Source organism: Ictalurus furcatus, chromosome 27, assembly GCF_023375685.1.
Source record: "Ictalurus furcatus strain D&B chromosome 27, Billie_1.0, whole genome shotgun sequence".
In the NCBI taxonomy this organism is placed as follows: Eukaryota; Metazoa; Chordata; class Actinopteri; order Siluriformes; family Ictaluridae; genus Ictalurus; species Ictalurus furcatus.
In genome coordinates this window covers 41,327-61,981 of record NC_071281.1, presented here as the reverse complement: position 1 = coordinate 61,981, position 20,655 = coordinate 41,327, and the positions used below count along the sequence as shown (strand labels likewise).

Below are 20,655 nucleotides of genomic sequence, written 5' to 3'. Positions count from 1 at the left end.
AATTAGCAATTTAATGTGAGCAGTGTTAACAGGGTGAGGTCAATTCATTGCGTTATCTTGGCCGGCTAAAGCGTGATTGAGATCACAAAAAAGGTTTCAAACGCTGTGACAACTGTTTTCTTGTTTAAACTTTCAACAAGTTAACACTTTATTCGGGTATTGTTAAACAAGTCCTGTTTATCCATGGTTTAATACTAAAAAAGAGTCGACTCGCTTTCTTCCGCGATTATTATTATTATTATTATTTATTATTATTTTTAGCTCGTCCGCACCGGTCCCGTTTTGACTCGCGTAGAGTCCATCGTTTGCACACAGCAAAATCATACACACACACACAGTGGGTCGGGGTTCGATTCCCGTGGCTCTGTGTGTGCGGAGTTTGCATGTTCTCCCCGTGCTGCGGGGGTTTCCTCCGGGTACTCCGGTTTTCCTCCCCCAGTCCAAAGACATGCATGATAGGCTGATTGGGCGTGTCTAAAGTGTCCGTAGTGTGTGAATGTGTGTGTGATTGTGTGCCCTGCAATGGACTGGCACCCTGTCCAGGGTGTACCCTGCCTTGTGCCCGATGCTCCCTGGGATAGGCTCCAGGTTCCCCGTGACCCTAAAATGAGTAAGCGGTTGAAGATGGATGGATGGATATTTCCTCTGAGGCTATTCACATGAATTTTTTTTTGGTATTAACTCAAGAAATCCACACATTAAAGTCCATAAATGAAGTTATGTGTAATAAAGAGGAATGACAGGAAAAAAGTATTGTACACAATTCTGTGTAGGATAATGCAAACTAGATGAGCTTGACAGCTTTGCAGAGAAATAGACAGGAAGTGTCTGTGTGCGCGCCAGTGTGTCTGTGTGTGAGTGTGTGTGTCAGCCTGACATTTGAGAAGCCACAGCAATGTGTGTGTACTCACAAAAGGTTAGGCACTTTCAATACCTAACGGAGATGGTTAGACATTTGCTTGTTATTCTTACAATGAAAACCAAGCGTGAAAAGGTATAAAATGTACCTGAGCTGAGATACACAAAGTGCCTCTGTTTTAGTATAAATATGAGGTGTATGACTGTTAGAGTTTTGCCAAGATCATTCGTGGTGGAGACTTTCGTGTTAGATCATATACTGTAAATTTGATATTGATTTACTCTGTAATATTTGAAGTTTATTGTACTATTGTTAAAAGGTTAATAAACCAAACCCAAAGATGGGGGATTCATAAACCTTAGAAACTTTTGTGGAGAACAGTTACTTTAGACGTAAGAAAAGAAGGAGAAAACTACGGCACGGATAGATGTCAGGTCACCCTGCGCCCCAGCGGACCATATTCTGCTACCTGAGTGAATATCATTAACTCTAGAATTCAAAGCCGCTATTCTTGGGGAAGTGAGGATTTGACACGTCCAAAAATAATATAATATATATGCGTTAGAGATGCACCAATACTAAATTTCTTAGCCAATACCGATAACCGTTTATTCAGAGTGATATCGGCTAATACGATACCGATAGTTCTGCCTTTTATGCATTCTTATAAATGAATAATAATTAATTTAAAAGAATTCTGAAAGAAATGCAAATAAAAACTTTATTCTCTCCATTTCAACGAGTTGTTTCACAGTAACTGGTGTCATATTTGCTCCATCTCTTTACAGACATCTTCAGTTTGATCTAGTGCAAGGTCTACTGCTGCAGGTTTGTAAACGGAACATTAATCATGCTCCAGATGATGGGACTCCACGGGAACAGGATCTTCATCCACTGGAGCGGAGACCTCTCTCATCTGCCATAACCCACTGCGTCTTGGTGCTGAAACAGAGTACTTGTTCCACTGGATCAAGGTGGGCACAGCACCTTTCTTGAGTAGCTGGCGTCCTGGGGGAGTTAGTGGCTCGACCACATAATCACTTTTGAAGTACTGAATACTGAATACAGACCAGAAGATTTTTTTGTGCCCACAGATTTCACCAGAAATACGTAAGCTTGACTTAACTGGTTCTTTAAACTGTCCACTTTTCTCTTTCTGTGTAAATAAAGTTGAGTATGAAAATGTGGATAATTGCAAGTTTGTTTGTTTTTTATAATGGGACAGTGGAAACGATACTGAGGTTAAAATGATTAAGCTTTCACTTCAGATTTTTAGTCTTGCATGTTAGGACACATGATAAAATTGATGTAAAGTCAGTAAGGCTTTGAGCTTATTTAAGTGGAACAAGCAGCTCATAACAATAGCATTTTTCAAACATGAAACCCCTGTGATCATGGACAGGTATCTGTAGTTATAGCAGAATTAATGTAAAATGGTATTTGACACGAAACCCCTGTGATCTAACCCCAAACATCAAGCACTTTATACTAAACCTGTGAGCAACTTCCTCTTCCAAACCAACAGATGGCACTATCGGCCAATATACACTATTCTCCTGCGGGAAGCACAAACTTGCAAAGCAGATCCTGTTTATCGAAGGTTTAATACTTAAAAAGCGACTCGCTGTCTTCCGCGATTTTTTTTTTTAATTGACTCGCGTACACGGCAAAATCTTGCCGGAAGCAGTACGCCATCTGGGTATATCTCGCCTAATGAGAATTCTGACATACTACCCCTCTGGCGTACTGCTTTTCGCCTACTGTGTAGTAGGATAGTATGCGATTTCGGACGCAGCCCCTGTGTAAAAAAAAAAAGTGTAAGCCAAAAAGTGACGTCATCTCGGTGAATCGAATCTTTTTTTTCGAAAGAGATTAATTTACTAGCCCTCTATGTAAATTGACCCATTGAATAATTTACTATGTTTTCCCCACTGAAAGCAGATCTACATTTTTTTATTATTATTATTTAATTTCTGCAGGTGTGCAGCAGTCCTTCAGGAATGATAAAATCCTGCAGGATTTTCCCTTGTGCAGCAAGTGTGCCGGACATTCCTGCATGATTATATTGTGCAGAAGGCTCCATTCTACACCTTACAGGAATATTCTGTACAGTTTGTCAACGTGTCCTGTAGGATTTCATCATTCCTGCAGGATTCCTACACTGAAACGATGTTTAATTTTTTATATCAAATGACACTGCTGCAAGAGTTTTATAAAGATTAATACATGGGAGTCGGTTCGTTCGCAAACGACACATCACTCATTCCCAGGCGAAAAGACGCATTTTTTGTGATCTATGCCCAAAACTGCATGCCACCCTAAATTATAGCTCGACATAAAGCCCCTGTTACCTTAACGAAACGTCTTTCACAGATTATTAACATATTCAGATTGGAAAACGGATGTAGTCAATAGTCATTGCGATATATCCGAGTCCGGTAGAGGAAGTGAATCATAAGCAATGCTGGTCCCGCTGTAGTGGTTCGAGGAGACCGCGTTTAGGAATGACAGCTGTGTGTTTGATCGCGGCGCTGACTCTTGCTCTGAAACCAGAACATGTTATCTGTGAGAAATGGACTTCTGTGTCAGTAAACAGCACTTCACTGGAACCCGACCGGAATCTCAGTGCAGTTACAGAGACTTCGTCTGTACTGAACAGCAATGAGGACGAGGTATGCTAGGCACGTGACTGAACTACGGTAAAAAAATACGTCATGATAAAAGTATTGTAAAATTTTATAAATAAAACGTATTTTCTCGACTGTATGGTGTGCTGTCGCCTGATTAGATGGACGAAATTAAGATTTTATGTGCTTAAAAAATCTGCACAGCGTGACGCGATTAACGGTGTTATATAAACTCGCGGATTAGGTATTTTTGAGACTAAAGTTTATGACCATGAGTTTGTTTATTAATGCGTTGTCAAGCCTTGACTGTGTCTGTACCTGTGTTACCAGTGTGACAAGGTGATGACACTGCCTGCCAGCCAGCGCTGCGAGTTTGTTCTGAACACCACAGACTGCCATGTGGAGGGTGGCTTTATTAATTACCCCTGGATCACTTTTTGCTTGTTTCCTGCTAAACTCTTGCCTCTTGCTATTTTTTTATATGTAAGTATGCCCAAAGTTTGCTAACAAGCATCACACACACGACTGTTGAGAAGAAGTCTAAGTTGAGTATGTGGGAGGGACAGAGTCAAATAAACACAAACCAGAAAGTCCTGTATTCTGTATAGTCCTGAAATGGTTATAATAATGAGCTAATTAAATAATAACTAAGCACTAATTGTTTTCCCCTTCTGTTTGCTTCCCCTTCCAGGTTCTGTGGTTGTTGATTTTGTTCCTGATTCTTGGACTGATTGCATCAGAGTTGTTAGTTTTGTTCTCAACTTTTAAGCAAGGTTATTATGTGCATAGAAGGGTAATCACTGCTTTAAAGAGTGTTGTTGAACAAGGTGTGTTAACATGTGTAGCATAAGGATGATGGACATTTCCATTTATCCTTCACCCTGATGTCCTCGTTACATAAAAAAAAAAAACTGTTGCTGTCATCATAGTCTTCCAGCCGAGATTAAACCCATGACCAGTCATTATCTGCTGAACTATGACCCCAGATGGTATTCACACGTTCTCGGGTCTGAGAAAAGAGCATCTACAGTACTTTGCTCTGCAGCAGCTGCTTGATCACTTCTGACCTGTTAACAAAGCAAATAATCATGTATTTCCTCAACTGCTCTAAACTTAAAATGAGCTGAGGTGGTGTTTTTTGTACAGTAGTCACTGATCTGCCTCATGTTCAGTCATGGCTTTTTATCACCTGCAGACAGTCCATCTATCAGAACCCTGTCTTGTGTCCCAGTAGGAAGGGGAAGTTGTGGTTGATGCATTCTGATGAACTGCATGTACACTTTCGCTTAGCAAAGTTGCATTTAAAGGCAAAAAGTTGTGTTTTTTTATTCTTGGGGGGTATGGGTGTGTGATGTGTAATGAAAAGGAATGCATTTTTAACTGAATAGTACTATTTCAATGGTGAAAATGAAACTTGACCCTTAACTTGACAGAATAAAAAAAAAGTCTGTAAAGGATACATTCTGCGTTCGACTTAAGGTTGCAACTCGTAATTCTACACTTCCAACCAGTAAAAGCCAAAGAAAACATCCCCTTAACTCCAAGTTCCAACTTGTCAACTTGAGGTAGGATTCTCAAGTATGAGTTCCTTCCCAGTTTACAGAGTGACGTCAAATTAAGTAGCACTTTAATGAGTTCTACTATATACTGTTTAAACAAGTATTTGCTTTAAATCAATCGACAAATAGACATATTTGCTTGTTAAATCTAAAACACTAACTATACAACTCCCTGTTTTGAGGAGGTAAATATACATCACTTATCAAAGTTAGTTGGCTAGTTTGTAGCTATCAAAAAATGAACACTTCGCAAGTTGAAAATGTTGAAGTGGAAATTACATCATTCCATGTTTTTTGGACATGGAGTCCTCCAGGACCAGGGTTAGGATACTGTACCCTTACACTTGACCACATTAAGATATTTCCTTTTTGTATTAAATTACACTGCTGTAAGAGTTAGAAAAAGAAAAGGCTCATTCTGATTAACTGCATGTGCATAAATGTTGCATGGGTGTGTGAAATATAATGAAAAGGAATGATTTTTATTGAATAGTACTATTGGTTATTTTTAAAGGCTGTTTGAGTATGCATTATAAAAATATGAATTGTTTCATTGTTTTATTTTGTAGTTTTTGTCCCAACCTCTCTGCAATCTCCTCCACTTTGAGGCTGACACATAATGTGGCTGTATCCTTGACCGTGTTGGTACTCAACCATATCCTTGAGATGAGTTATTCAGTTCTCTCTGGTTTTACATAGAGCTTAGTGCAACAGTCAGATAAGAAAATAATCTAGATCATGTTTGGAGAGTAAAACTTAATTTGATTATTATCTTGAGGAGTATAAGTAGCCACAGTAGTTTTGCACATTCCTGCTCTTACAGAAAACTTTGTAGGGGGAAAACTGAAAATTACATTTCTGGAATGTGAAAAGCTTCATCACTTTTTAAAAAGGTCTTTTAAGCTCTCGAGTCTATATTGTTCTTGAACTTAAACTCAAAGCATAAATGCATTTATAGATCTCATTTGTATTAGTAGTTGTATTAATAATTATTGGGCTGAATTCTGTCAAAACCGATCCAATGCTTTGGTTGTGACACTACTTTTATGCTGAGAACATATTGTGTGCTTTTCCATAACGGCACTGGTGTGCAGGGTGTGACATTTTTAGCCCTTGGTAATGGGGCTCCGGATGTGTTCAGTGCCATGGCTGCTTTCTCGCGTCCACAGACAGCTGGTCTGGCCATTGGAGCTTTGTTTGGTAAGACTTCAGAATGCATTGTATTGTTATGATCTCAGCATTCTACTTTAAAACGTACAGATGTATTAAAAAGGACAATTCTAGGCTGTAAGTAATGGTCATATTTAGCTTACTGTATATTTCTGTCTCTAAGGGGCAGGCATCTTTGTGACCACAGTGGTGGCTGGGAGTGTTGCCCTGGTGAAGCCTTTCACTGTGGCGTCTCGCCCCTTCCTGCGTGATGTCATCTTCTACATGGCAGCTGTCTTCTGGACTTTCAACATTCTCTATAAGAGAGAGATTTTACTGCAAGAAGCCCTAGGTCTGCTTCTCTGATTGTTTTTGTTTCCACATTTCCTCAAAGTAGTTTCTAATGGTTATGTTTAATTACTGCATGGACTTGTGGTATGATGTGGATCCCTCTGTCCCATCCTGCAGGATATCTGGGACTGTACTTGCTGTATGTTATAACTGTGGTGGTGAGTGCATATATTTATAACCGCCAGTCACGCTCCCTCAGTGAACCACTACTGAACTCTACAGAGTTTAGCCAAGGTGAGGAAAGCCTGCTTCATAAATTAATATTTTCTAACTGCTGAATAGTATACACTATATGACCAAAAGTATGTGGACGCCTGACCATCACACTCCTATGCGGGTCTTCCCCAAACCATTGCCACGAAGTTGGAAGCACCCAATTGTCTAGAATGTCTTTGTATACTGCAGCATTAAGATTTCCCTTCACTAGAACTAAAGGGTCGTAAACATGTTCCAGCATGACACTCGAGTGACCCAAGCCCTGACATCAACCCCACTGACCACCTCTGGGATGAATTGGAACATGGACCATGCACCACACCTTGACATCTTGACATTGACCACTTGACATCAGTGCCAAACCTCACTAATGCTCTTGTGGCTGTATAAGCATAAATCCCCACAACCATGTTCCATAATTTAGGAGAAAGTCTTACCAAAAGAGTGGAGGTTATTATAACAGCAAGCTGTATTGGCAAGTGACCAGTAACCTTTATTTAAACGTTGCTTATTTAATCATCGACCCGTATTTAATCGTTGTTTTATTGCAATGTCTGATTGATATTTAAACCTTGGGTTAATGTTAGCAGAGAAATCTCATGCTGGTTTCAAAAAGTGAAGCAAAGCTTTCTTGAGTTGTCCATGTACAATTATCACTTATACAGTATCTATATATATATAACAACATACTGTATATAACAAATAAGATAAGATATCTGTGGGGTTCTTAAACTCTTCTTAGCATTCATAAAAAAAGACTTATTAATAGACCGTGGATTTATACAGTGCTGTGAAACAGTATTTGGCTCCTGCTGATTTCCTCTATTTCTGCACATTTCTTACACTAATTGGTTTCCGATTCTCATAAAAAATTTAATATACGACAAGGAGAATATGAAACACAAAACACCATTTCTTAATGATCATTTCATTTAAAGGTTATGCAAAACTGGTATCGCTGATGTGAAAAAATAATTGCCCCTAAACTTAACCATTTATGCCATTTTTAGCCACAATGACAACCAAATAGCTTAATAAATGGCTTCCGGTTACGGGAGCTTAGTCTTTCACATAGGGGAATTTTGGTCAACTCTTGTTTGCAGAATTGCGTCAAGTTGAGTGGGTTTTTGTCATTCCTCTATATAGCTTGTATACATTGGAACGAAATAACGTTTCTTCAGGACCATGGTGCAACACAGAACAGTACGCAAGACTACATAACGTGCAAACACACAACAGTGTGAGATGAGTGCAGAACAATAAATACACAGGAAAATAGATACACAGATCGTGGAGTGTAAACTGTAAACATGGACTGTAAACAGGAGAACCCAACTGGACCACTCACCTCTGCACATCAATGGGACATCTTTGGAGAGACTCACAGCTCCAAGTTTCTTGGTGTGCACATGACTGAGGACCTCTCCTGGACCCTCACCACCACCTACCCAGTCAAGAAGGCCCAGCAGCATGTCCACTACCTGCAGAGCCTGAAGAGAGCCAAACTCCCCCTCCTATCCTCATCTCCTTCTACAGAGGGATGATAGAGAGTGTCCTTACCAGCTGTCTCACTGTGTGGTACGGTATCTGCACAGCCTCCAGCAGTTACAAGACCCTACAGCAAATTGTGAGGACAGCTGAAAAGATCATCTTTGTCTCTCTACCCACCATTGACACCTCCTTCAACAACTGCTGCATCTGCAAAGCCACCAGTATTACGGACAACCCCTCTCACCCCTTTCATGGACTTTTCACCCCCCTGCTGTCTGGTACAGGAGCATCTGTGGCACCATCAGTAGACTCTGCAACACTTTCTTCCCGGAGACAGTCCAATTACACAACACCCTGCTGTCTCCCAACGCTCACCTGGGCTAGCCGAATACCTAACCCAGTAAAACTCAGTACTACTGCACACTGTACTTTACATAGCATCTGTCACTTTATACTATGGAACTTGTTTTTGCTAGTATACTTGTGCTGCTACATTACACAATAGCTTACAGTTACAGTCCATGTATTTACGCTCCTGTGTATTTATTGTTTTGTTCTGTGTATTTATTGTTTTGCACTCATCTCAGATTGTTGTGTATTTGCACTTTATGTAGTCTTGCGTACTGTTGTGTGTTGCGCCATGGTCCTGAAGAAACCTCATTTCGTTCCAATGTATACAAGCTATATAAAGGAATGACAATAAAAACCCGCTTGACTTGACTAAGGCGGCAGTTACTTTTTCACGCAGGGCCAGTTGGTGTTGGATAACATTTTTCTTTCAATAAATGAAATGATCATTTAAAAATTTTATTTTGTGTTTACTCAGCTTGTCTTTGTCTTGATGTTAATCTGAACAGTTACAGTATCTCACAAAAGTGAGTACACCCCTCACATTTTTGTAAATATTTGATTATATCTTTTCATGTGACAACACTGAAGAAATGACACTTTGCTACAATGTAAAATAGTGAGTGTACAGCTTGTATAACAGTGTAAATTTGCTGTCCCCTCAAAATAACTCAACACACAGCCATTAATGTCTAAACCGCTGGCAACAAACGTGAGTACACCCCTAAGTGAAAATTGGGCCAAAGTGTCAATATTTTGTGTGGCCACAATTATTTTCCAGCACTGCCTTACCCCTCTTGGGCATAGAGTTCACAAGAGCTTCACAGGTTGCCACTGGAGTCCTGTTCCACTCCTCCATGATGACATCCAGAGCTGGTGGGTGTTAGAGACCTTGTGCTCCTCCACCCTCCATTTGAGGATGCCCCAAAGATGCTCAATAGGGTTTAGTCCATCACCTTCACCCTCAGCTTCTTTAGCAAGGCAGTGGTCGTCTTGGAGGTGTGTTTGGGGTCGTTATCATGCTGGAATACTGCCCTGCGGCCCAGTCGCCGAAGGGAGGGGATCATGCTCTGCTTCAGTATGTCACAGTACATGTTGCCATTCATGGTTCCCTCAATGAACTGTAGCTCCCCAGTGCCAGCAGCACTCCTGCAGCCCCAGACCATGACACTCCCACCACCATGCTTGACTGTAGGCAAGACACACTTGTCTTTGTACTCCTCACCTGGTTGCCACCACACACGCTTGACACCATCTAAACCAAATAAGTTTATCTTGGTCTCATCAGACCACAGGACATGGTTCCAGTAATCCATGTCCTTAGTCTGCTTGTCTTCAGCAAACTGTTTGCGGGCTTTCTTGTGCATCATCTTTAGAAGAGGCTTCCTTCTGGGACGACAGCCATGCAGACCAATTTGATGCAGTGTGCGGCATATGGTCTGAGCACTGACAGGCTGACCCCCCACCCCTTCAACCTCTGCAGCAATGCTGGCAGCACTCATACCATGAATGCCAACATGTACTGTGACATACTGAAGCCGAGCATGATCAGTATGCAGTATACTACCATGATAACGACCCCAAACACACCTCCAAGATGACCACTGCCTTGCTAAAGAAGCTGAGGGTGAAGGTGAAGGACTGGCCAAGCATGTCTCCAGACCTAAACTCTATTGAGCATCTGTGGGGCATCCTCAAATGGAAGGTGGAAGAGCACAAGGTCTCTAACATCCACCAGCTCCGTGATGTCATCATGGAGGAGTGGAACAGGACTCCAGTGGCAACCTGTAAAGCTCTGGTGACTTCCATGCCCAAGAGGGTTAAGGCAGTGCTGGAAAATAATGGTGGCCACACAAAATATTGACACTTGGGCACAATTTGGACATTTTCACTTAGGGGTGTACTCACTTTTTTTGCCAGCGGTTTAGACATTAATTTACACTGTTATACCAGCTGTACACTCAGCTGTACACAGGATGAGCCTGGCATAAATCACTTATTGACACTCTTAATGCAAACATAGGCCTACATCTTGCCAACTTTTGGCCAGGTTTGTCCAGGTGTTGTGAAACCTGCAAATTGCCATGCTTTATGCATCTGATCATTATAAATTTTAAACTATGAGAAGACATGTCTGTGGTTTGCTTCCTCTGCCAGTAATATTCACTTACACTGTACTGAATGTTATCACAATTTTGTGTGCAAGGGAAACTGTGGATAATGTGTGCATGCGTGTGTATTTGTTTCAGAGGAGGAGTATGAGCCTTTGATCTCCTTCACTGAGTCAACCAGTAGCATTTTCCTGAGAGCTATTAACCCCATAGATTCAAGGAGCTGGAGGAGGATACACTGGGGCTGGAAAGTGCTCAAGATCTTTCAGGTTAAATGCATTCACTTGACTTTAGTTGTTTATTTGTTGATTGAATTATTGCGATGTCTTGTTGAGGTGGCTGTTAGCTGTCTTAGGGGACAGTTATCTATGTTTTATTTTTGTCAGGTAGTAGTATAACAGCCCAAGATTGTTAATAAAAGCTGTCTACATCACTCTAGCTGCCATTTGAGGTGGTGTTACTGCTGACAGTTCCAGTTGTGGATACTGATAAGAAGGAACATAATTGGAAACGCCCTCTTAACTGTGTGCACCTTATCACTGGGCCATTGGTATATGTGCTTACCTTCAACTCAGGAACATGTAAGTGTGTCAACATGGGACCAAATACAGCTAACATTTTTCTTAATTGTGAAGCCTATCACTGTGTTTCATTTTTGGTCATGCAATATTGATTGTATAGAACTATAACACTCAGCCATCCAGTGAGAGATTAACCAGTTAAAGCTTAACTCTGCTCTTTTAGAGACAGTTACTATACGTAAATGAATGTAAATTGTAAGTGTTCTCTGAATATCAATAAATACTGACTTCTCTCTGTGTATGTTGCAGATGGTCTGTACCTCATTGAGGGAGAATTTCCTGTGTGGCTGCTCACAGCCTTAGTCGGAGCTTTCCTGTCAGGCATAGTCTACTATTCTACTACTAATGAGCATCGTCCTCTTTACCACTTTGTGAGAATTAATTCCAAAATTGTCTTCTTCAGTCCAACATATACAGAGAAAATACAGTTGAACTTTCAACTGAATTGATTAAAAGTATTGATTAATACATTTACATTACATTTACATTTATTCACTTAGCAGACGCTTTTATCCAAAGCGACTTACAAATGAGAAAGATACAAGCAAAGCGATATCAAGCAGAGAACAATACAAGAAGTGCTACCATACAAGATTTATTAATTGAATTCCAGAAGAAGCAAAGTGCAGAGTAGAGGTGTAAGTGCAATTTTTTTTTTTTTTTTTTAATTATGAGTTTGTTAGGTGTTCATAGAAGAGGTGGGTCTTTAGTTGTTTTTTGAAGATGGTGAGAGATTCTGCGGTCCGGATTGAGATTGGAAGTGCATTCCACCACTGAGGAACAGTTAGTGTGAAGGTTTTGGAAAGGGACCTTGCGCCACGCTGAGTTGGAACTGCTAAACGTCGGTCGCTAATCGATCGCAGAGTGCGAGAGGGAACGTAGGCCTTCAGGAGAGAGTTGAGGTAGGAGGGTGCTGTTCCTGACAAGGTCTTGTAGGTGAGCATAAAGGCCTTGAACTTGATGCGGGCAGCTACAGGAAGCCAGTGGAGGGAGATGAAGAGGGGTGTGACATGGGTTCTCTTGGACTGGTTGAAGACGAGGCGCGCTGCAGCATTGATTAATACAAGTATTGATTAATACTTTTAATCAATTCAGTGGGTCTAAGAAAAGTAATTTTATGTAATTCCCAAACGTACAAATCTTAAATATACAGTCCAACAGAATTTTTATTATGTAATGAAACATTTATTGAAACATATTTATTGAAGGTGACAAAAACACTTTGTGTTCTTCATAAGCATCTGTGACAATCCTGTAATAGTGATTCACAGTTGGCACTGTGTCAGGAGTCTTATTTGGGATTAGTGGGAAATTTTTATGCATATGCTACCTTCATCAAACATCACTCCTGAACTTGAGGCACAAAAGAATTATAAATTGTCAAGCAGGGGAGCGATAGAGAGCATGAGTGTAAATAAATCGGAGTGAAAGAGTCCTGACAGAATACTGTAAGAGGAAAAATGATTCATGACTGATAGATTTAGCTTTTTTATTGCTGAATATGTGAAATTTATTTATTTGTAGTTTGTATTCTGTAATTTGATGGAAAGCAGATGAATGAGAGATGGTAGTTAACTGGTTTATCCTTATTTTGGGATTTGTATCATTAGCTGTTTTGGCTAGAATGCTAACACGATTTTGCATATCCCTGATGTTACTGATACTCTAAACTGTATTTTATTCTAGCTACACTGGCTAGGTGGTGGTTATTGCAAGTTGGTTGCTATAAAATTTTTCTACCATTGTGGGGGAAATTCTGAAATTGTTTATCCTCCAAGTTTAAAAAGTACACTGTTTTTTATTGAAGTATGCATTGTATGGACTTGTGTTTGTTTAGTATGGCTCATTAGTATGTCATGGTGTATATGTGCAGCTCTTCGCTTTACTGGGATTCATAGTAAGTGCTTTGTGGATCAACACAGTGGCCTCTGAGGTTGTGAGTGTGTTGCACCTGCTGGGCATCGTCCTTCGTTTGAGTAATACTGTACTGGGACTCACACTTCTTGCATGGGGAAACAGCATCGGAGGTACACAAACACTGGTACCTCACACCTGTAAGACTCACTCAACCATACAGACTTAAGTTTTTAAATGTGCTGCTATTTTTCCCCTTCAATTCAGCAGAGTTCAATTTTATTTTATTTTTAAAATACATATCACAAATTCACTTTAATAACAAATTAGCAGAAATCCAGGTGTAGATACTAAATGATGAGACATTAAAATCCCTTGTCTTGGGTGTTGGTTTACTTTCCACAGATTGCTTTGCTGACATCACTATCGCACGGCAGGGCTACCCCCGCATGGCCATTTCCGCCTGCTTCGGAGGCATCATTTTCAGTATCCTTTTAATAAAGAAAACTTTCAGCTGTCACTAGTATTTTTTCATTAGCGACTTGCAAATGTCCATTCATTTTTTTAAGCAGACCTTAGCATCTGTCTACCTCAGACATGCTGTTTGGAGTTGGTCTCGGCTGCCTGCTGCAGATGTTCAAAGTTCATGATTTCGTAATGGTACGTCTGATCCACCATGTCTACAGACAAACGTTTTCATGTGATTGTGTCTTAAATTTTTTTACTTACCCATCCGTTTTTCTTTCAATTATAGTATATAGTTATATTAATAGTAAAATTAATTTCATATGGACAGTTATCTTGCTTATTTGGAATTTAATCTGTTAAGAGTACACTAACGCTACCAAAACTCTCATAAAATATTTAACTGTACACATTAAATGAACATTTTGGAAATATCCAGCTTGTCCCATTTGCACACTGATGGCCTCTTGGCACAGGTTCAGAAAAACTGAAATACTAGTTATTAGATTTTGTGGCTGATTTTCTTCACCTTTAAATGTTGACAGGGTGCATAATGTCTTGAAAAAATATGTAGTATAGTATTTCCTTGTATGTAATCATGCATGAAATTAAATATGAAAAATAGCAACCTAATTAAAATAGAAAACTTAAATGACTGCAGGTATGGCTCACATGTCTCTTGTCTGTGCACAGCTGGAATCAGAGGGTTTGCTGTGTTGGGTGCTGGCAGCAGCGTTGGGTCTCTCTCTGGTCTTCTCATTTGTGCTGGTTCCTCTGCAGTGCTTTCACCTGAGTCGAGCCTATGGTATTTTCCTCCTGCTCTTCTATGCCGCCTTTCTCATTATCGCACTCCTCACAGAGTTTGGAAAGATCCACTTGTAAACCTAGCACATACGATGATTGTGTGTATGCAGGAAGGTTACTGTGGACTTTTCCAACAGTGTTAAAGCAGTACAAAATGTCAAAATCGCATGGTCTTTTTAAACAGTGTGACTGTTGAATCTGGATGATTTAATTTTATTGTAATAAATATGCCGGGGGGGGGGGGGGGGGGGTGGACATGGTGTTTTATCATTATTAGTTAGATGACCATAGTTACTTCTTGTTTTTTTTTAGTTTTTTTTTTTGCTTGCATTCATTTATTTTTAATCTCTTACTGCAACTGTATTACTACTGACAATAGTTTTTGACAGTTTTATGTAGTTGGGAAAACTGAATACTCATTTACCAATAAATTAATTTTATAAATTGATATGGTCAAATTGAATTTAATTATTTAATCAATTAATTAATACATTTTTATCCAGATTAAATGAGGCCTATTTATTCTGAATAGACCATTTTCAGTTGTGGCTAGAAGGCTTGATGCTTGTCATGGTGGTAACGAGGGGTTAAAACAGAGTTGTGCAGGTGGTGGAATTCTGACAGTGACTGGGAGAGGAGGTTAATGTTTCAATTAGTTATTGCACCACACAGAAAAAAATATTACAGAATTGTTATTAAAAATTTCATGCCTACTAACCAGCCCATTGTCTGCATCTCAGGGTTGAGGGCCACTGCTGCAAATCATTTGGGACACATCAATAAGATCGTAACATGGAAGGCAAAATCATTTTTGGAGGGCAGATTTCACTTTTCTAGTGGTTTTCACATAGCTAGCTTTAAATATGTGCTCATGAAATCAGACTACATTATGGTCTGCCAAATGCCATAAATGTAAATGCTTTCATACATTTATTTTGGCAAGTCAATTAAGGTATCTACTTTGTTCTACTCAGAGGTAATTTAAAAACAACTGATTCATAATTCATTCATCAATCAAAAGTTTACTTTTGTACAAGTTGATTGTCTATTTTTTATTTATTGAAACACCAAGCGGCAACATACATATTCACATATCAACACGACAAACAACACACATACAGACATTGTGCTTTTACATCATGTGCATATAAAGACAGAAAAAAAGAGAAAGAATAATATCAGTAAATCACAAGCAAAACCTGACATCGGCATCAGTTCATCCACTTACAGTTATAATTGGTTTTGAAGATAATTTATGAAAGGACACCACATGACAGTGAACTTAGACCCGGAGCCCCTTGAATTAAGTCTTATTTTTTCCAAACTGAGGAATTGTAATACATCTCAGGCCCACTGTTTAAAAGAAAGGGGGGAAGGATGGTTTACAATTAATCAAAATTAGCTGCCTTGCCAACAGAGAAGTAAAGGCTATACAGTCCAGTTCACTTTTTTGACAAAGTGTTTTTTTCATACACAATACCAAAGATGGCAGTTAAAGGATTTGCACAAACATCTTTACTAAATATTCTAGAATAAGACACAAAAATCTATGACCAAAAAACCCTTCAAATGATTCAGAATGCAGCAGCATGCCTCGTCTTCAACCAGCCCAAGAGAACCCATGTCACACCCCTCTTCATCTCCCTCCACTGGCTTCCTGTAGACACCCGCATCAAATTCAAGGCCTTTATGATCACGTACAAGACCTTGTCTGGAACAGTACCCTCCTACCTCAACTCAAAGGCTTACGTTCACTCACGCAATCTGCGATCAATCAACGACCAACGCTTAGTAGTACCTACTCAGCGTGGCTTAAGGTCCCTCTCAAGAACCGTCACACTATCTGTCCCTCAGTGGTGGAATGAACTTCCAACCTCAATCTGGACCGCAGAATCTCTCACCATCTTTAAAAAAAAAAAACAGCTAAAGGCCCACCTCTTCCATGAACACCTAACCAACTCATATAAATAAAAATAAATTTTAAAAAAAACCCTTACTCTGCACACTTTGCTTCTTCTAGAACTCAGTTAATGGATCTTGTATGGTAGCACTACTTGTATTGTTCTCTGCTTGATATATCGCTTTGCTCGTATTTCCTCATTTGTAAGTCATTTTGGATAAAAGTGTCTGCTAAATGAATAAATGTAAAATGTAAACAGACATACTGGGATATAACCAAAACATATGGGCTAATGTAGCAGGGGATTGCTTACATCTTGTACAGGTGGAGTCAACAGAAGAATATATCTTTGCCAGCTTGGCCTTGGATAGATAAAATCTCTGTATCACTTTGAATTCTTGCACAGATAGAAGTTAAATTGAGATTCTAATTGCGCAAAAGATAAGACGCAACCAACAGCAAAAAGATCTTTAAATGTTAAGATTTTTTCACTTTTTCTTGCCATAGCAGGAATGCCTGGTTGTTCAGAGGCGAAAGTGAAAAATGAAAAAAAATTAAATTTGATTGTAATGTAATGTTGAATGTAAATCTTTCTTCTTATTATTAATAGTAGTGTTGGATTTGGATGTGTTTATACCTGGTTAAATAAATTATTAGATTGTTTCTAGTAGATTATGTTAAGTCCTTTTTACCACAAATCTGTGACCAGGTTAGTGCAGGCTAAAATCCAAGTTTAGGTGGAGCATTGGGGCACGCCAACTGAGATTTTAGAGTCCAGGCTAACAACTTGGCGTTAGTTAAGTGTACTTAGAGTGTACAGGCAAATTAAGAAATTTCAGTTTAGGACAATGTAATGTTGATGGACCAAGTCTAAATAGGATGAAGTCTAAACCTCTGGTTATTGTAATATTCTTCCAGTTAATGTGTACATAGGAAACTATGGCATGATTTATATAAAGCTAATTTTACTCAGATATTATTGATCTATCTCTTTAGATTTCAGTGGTCATGACCTCTGACTAGAATTAACATTACTATAAGTGTTACTATCTAAGGGGACTAAATAAAGTACTATTTAGGAAAGGGTAAGCATGGGGCGGTTGTCTAAATAGTATTAGTCCATTACCTCTGGCTAATGACAGAGACTGGCGAGTTTGTGACCATGAGACCCGCGTACATGGCCGGCGCGAGACTCTGCGATATGGAATCCGAATGAACGAGCACAATTTAAAGTATAGAATAAACTAGAATTAATCAAATGTAAAAGATCAAAAGTACTAAAATACAAATAACTAGGAAATAAATACAACATTGAGGGATTTTACAATTGGAGTCAGATTTAATTTAAGAGAGAGTCAAACATAATTGGAATAACAAATTTAATAATCTAAATGTATTCACATCGCTTCTAAAAGACAGGAACAAGCATGAATCCTTCTTCCACGTCATTGGATATCGTCGTTGGACCAGTGAGTGGACCCCTACCAAACCAAGGGTAAAAAGTTTAATGCAGCCGTGGCTTCACTGAACGTTTCTAAAAGACTTTGTCCAATTGAGCCAGAATTTGAACATTTGTATATTCAGGATCTGTGTCCTTGGGTCCTGACGATGTGAAGAAGCCTGTACGCTTGCTGAGAGACACTGGGGCTGCTCAGTCTTTTGTGCTGGAAAAGGTGTTAATCTTCTCTGAAGCTTCTTATGCAGGCAGTGACATTTTAATCCAAGGCATTGAACTGGATTTAATTCGTGTGCCTCTCCACACGGTATATTTGGAAACCGAGGGTTTCTCAGGTCTGGTGAAGGTGGCTGTTCATCCAGTTTTGCCAGTCAGTGGGGTTTCCGTCATTCTAGGGAATGATATAGCTGGAAATAAAGTATTTTCCTTACCTGAAGTAGTGTCAGAACCTGGGAGTGCTAATTCTCAGCCTGGTGACCAGCACTCCTCCGTGTTCCCTGTTTGTGTGTTAACACGGGACCAACAAAAGGAGTTGGGTTATGTAGTTGATTTATCGTACGTCCTTTCTATTTCGAGAGAAGCCCTTTAAGGAACCTGAAAGTACCTGTGAAGTACCACATGAGGTAGAGGGCCATCTTGTTCCTGAGATGAATCTACCTGTGTCTCGTGACCAGTTAGGGGCTGCTCAGCAATTAGACGCTACGTTAGCAGTGTTTTGAATCTGTAAATGGTCAATCTGAACCTCGTCAGTAATTATATTTTATTATAGATGGGGTGTTAATGAGGAAATGGTCTCCTCCTACAGTGGGGGAAATAAGTATTGAACATGTCAACATTTTTTTCAGTAACTATATTTCCTATGAGGTTATTCACATGAAATTTGCACCAGACATCAGTATTAACTCAAGAAATGCACAAATATAAAGAAATCCATTCATTAAAATTCATAAATGAAGTTGTGTATAATAAAATGGAATGACATGGGAAAAAAGTATTGAACACGCCGACTGAAATTTATCTAATACTTAATGGAGAAGCCTTTGTTTGTAATGACAGCTTCAAGACGCTTCCTGTATGAAGAAATTCATCTTCGCAGTATCCCGGTGTGATTTTGGTCCGTTCTTCTAAACATATTGTCTTTAAATCTTGTTCAGTTGGATTTGAGTCAGGTGATTGACCGGGCTATTCTAACACCTTGATTTTTTTCTCTGAAACCAATTGAGAGTTTCCTTTGCTGTATGCTTTGGATCGTTGTCCTGCTGGAAGGTTCACCCACGTCTCATCTTCATCATCCTGGTGGATAGTAACAGTTTCTTCTCAAGAATCTCCCAGTAAAGGGCTCCATTCATCGTTCCTTCAATTATATGAAGTCTGCCAGTACCATGCGATTGAAAAACAGCCCCACACCATGATGCTTCCACCTCCAAACTTCACTGTTGGTGTAGTGTTTTTAGGGTGATGTGCAGTGACATTTCTTCTCCAAACATGGTGTGTAGTATGACAGCCAAAAAGTTAAATTTTGCTCTCATCTGACAGGTTACAGTCTCCCAGTATTTCATAGGCTTGTCCAAATGAGTTGTAGTAAACTTTAAACAAGCTTTGACATGCCTTTCTTTAGTAAAGGAGTCTTGCGGGGTGAGCGTGAGCAGTGGAGTGCATTGCCTATTGTTTTCTCTGTGACGATAGCACCTGCTGCCTCCAAGTGTTTCTGGAACTCTTTCCGAGTGGTCCTTGGCTCTTGGGCTACGCTTCTGACTATTCTTCTGACTCCCTGGTCAGAAATGTTGTGAGGAGCTCCTCTGCGTGGCCGGTTGATGACTGAGTGATATTGCTTCCACTTGTGGATAATGGCCCCGATGGTGCTTACTGGAGGATTCAGAATTTTGAAATACGCCTGTATCCGATTCCATCAATATGTTTTGCAACAATAAGGGTGTGAAGTTCTTGGGAGAGCTCTTTGCTTTTACCCATCATGAGATGTTTCTTGTGTGACACCTTGGTAACGAAAAGCCATTTTATAGACCATCAATTTACCAACCCAGCTGATATTAATTTGCACAGATAGGAGCTATAACTACTTATGAATTTCAGCTGGTTAATTGCCTTACCTTGCCTTGGAGAACTGCTTTTTCTTAGCGTGTTCAATACTTTTTTCCTGTGTCATTTCACTTTATTACACATAACTTTATTTATGGACTTTAATGTTGTGAATTCTTTATATTTCCGGATTTCTTGAGTTAATACTGATCTCATGGCAGAATCTCGTGGCTTTAGCCCATCAGATCTGGTGTTTGGTCATACTGTGAAAGGCCCCCTAAAGGCCCTACAAGAACAGTGGTTGGCTAAATCTTCTCTCCCTTCGTGAACGATTGGGGTTAGCGGCAGGTCTCGCATTGCGCTCCGCCCAGGAGACTATGAAGGAGAGGTATGACCGTAAGGCAGTCTATCGTTCCTTTTGTGTTGGAGCCCTAGTGTTAGCGTTATTGCCTGTGCCAGGATCTTCTCTCCAGACCGTGTGAAGTTAAACAAAATTGAGTACTACTAACTACGTTTCCAGTACGCCTGGTCGTAGACATAAAACCTGCATGTGTCACATCAAACTATTGAAAATTTAAAAAAAAAAATTTTGATAGGGATGCACCGAAATGAAAATTCTTGGCCGAAGCCGAAAATAATGAAAAACTTGGCCGAAAGCCGAAGGCCGAAACCGAGCACGTTTTTTTTTTTTTTTTGCGTTTTTCCCATTTATTTTGCCATTTTTTCCCCAGTGCATAAATTAAATAGTCAAAATGTGCTTTCTACTATTTTGTCTTGCTTTTCAAAGAAAAAAATCAATTGCAAAAACTACAATTTCAAAATATTTATTTAACACTGAACATTTTTT

The 20,655-nt window shown here is 39.6% G+C and overlaps 1 protein-coding gene across 4 annotated transcripts; it reads left to right on the top strand.

Annotated features, from left to right (window-relative positions):
* Positions 1 to 2,841: 2,841 nt before the first annotated feature.
* Positions 2,842 to 14,663, top strand: slc8b1 (solute carrier family 8 member B1). Of its 4 annotated transcripts, none has more exons than XM_053616600.1 (14): positions 2,842 to 3,531; positions 3,817 to 3,969; positions 4,178 to 4,230; positions 5,615 to 5,672; positions 6,140 to 6,245; positions 6,379 to 6,546; positions 6,663 to 6,779; positions 10,850 to 10,980; positions 11,151 to 11,292; positions 11,542 to 11,663; positions 13,166 to 13,319; positions 13,552 to 13,632; positions 13,742 to 13,806; positions 14,305 to 14,663. In XM_053616600.1, the coding sequence occupies exons 1-14, from the start codon at positions 3,364 to 3,366 to the stop codon at positions 14,491 to 14,493; spliced, it is 1,707 nt and encodes a 568-aa protein (XP_053472575.1). In that variant the 5' UTR covers positions 2,842 to 3,363; the 3' UTR covers positions 14,494 to 14,663. The 4 variants fall into 4 exon arrangements, with proteins under 4 accessions (XP_053472575.1, XP_053472578.1, XP_053472577.1 ...); XM_053616602.1 differs by having other exon boundaries at positions 3,469 to 3,558; XM_053616603.1 differs by lacking the exon at positions 4,178 to 4,230 and having other exon boundaries at positions 3,441 to 3,531.
* Positions 14,664 to 20,655: the final 5,992 nt, after the last annotated feature.

Bases quoted from the DNA above. Each gene is read 5' to 3' on its own strand.
- slc8b1 (XM_053616600.1), top strand. From the start codon at position 3,364: ATGACAGCTGTGTGTTTGATCGCGGCGCTGACTCTTGCTCTGAAACCA. The intron at 5,673-6,139 runs GTATCCTTGACC...ACTGGTGTGCAG, and splicing joins GGCTGACACATAATGTGGCT to GGTGTGACATTTTTAGCCCT. The intron at 13,320-13,551 runs GTACACAAACAC...TACTTTCCACAG, and splicing joins ATGGGGAAACAGCATCGGAG to ATTGCTTTGCTGACATCACT.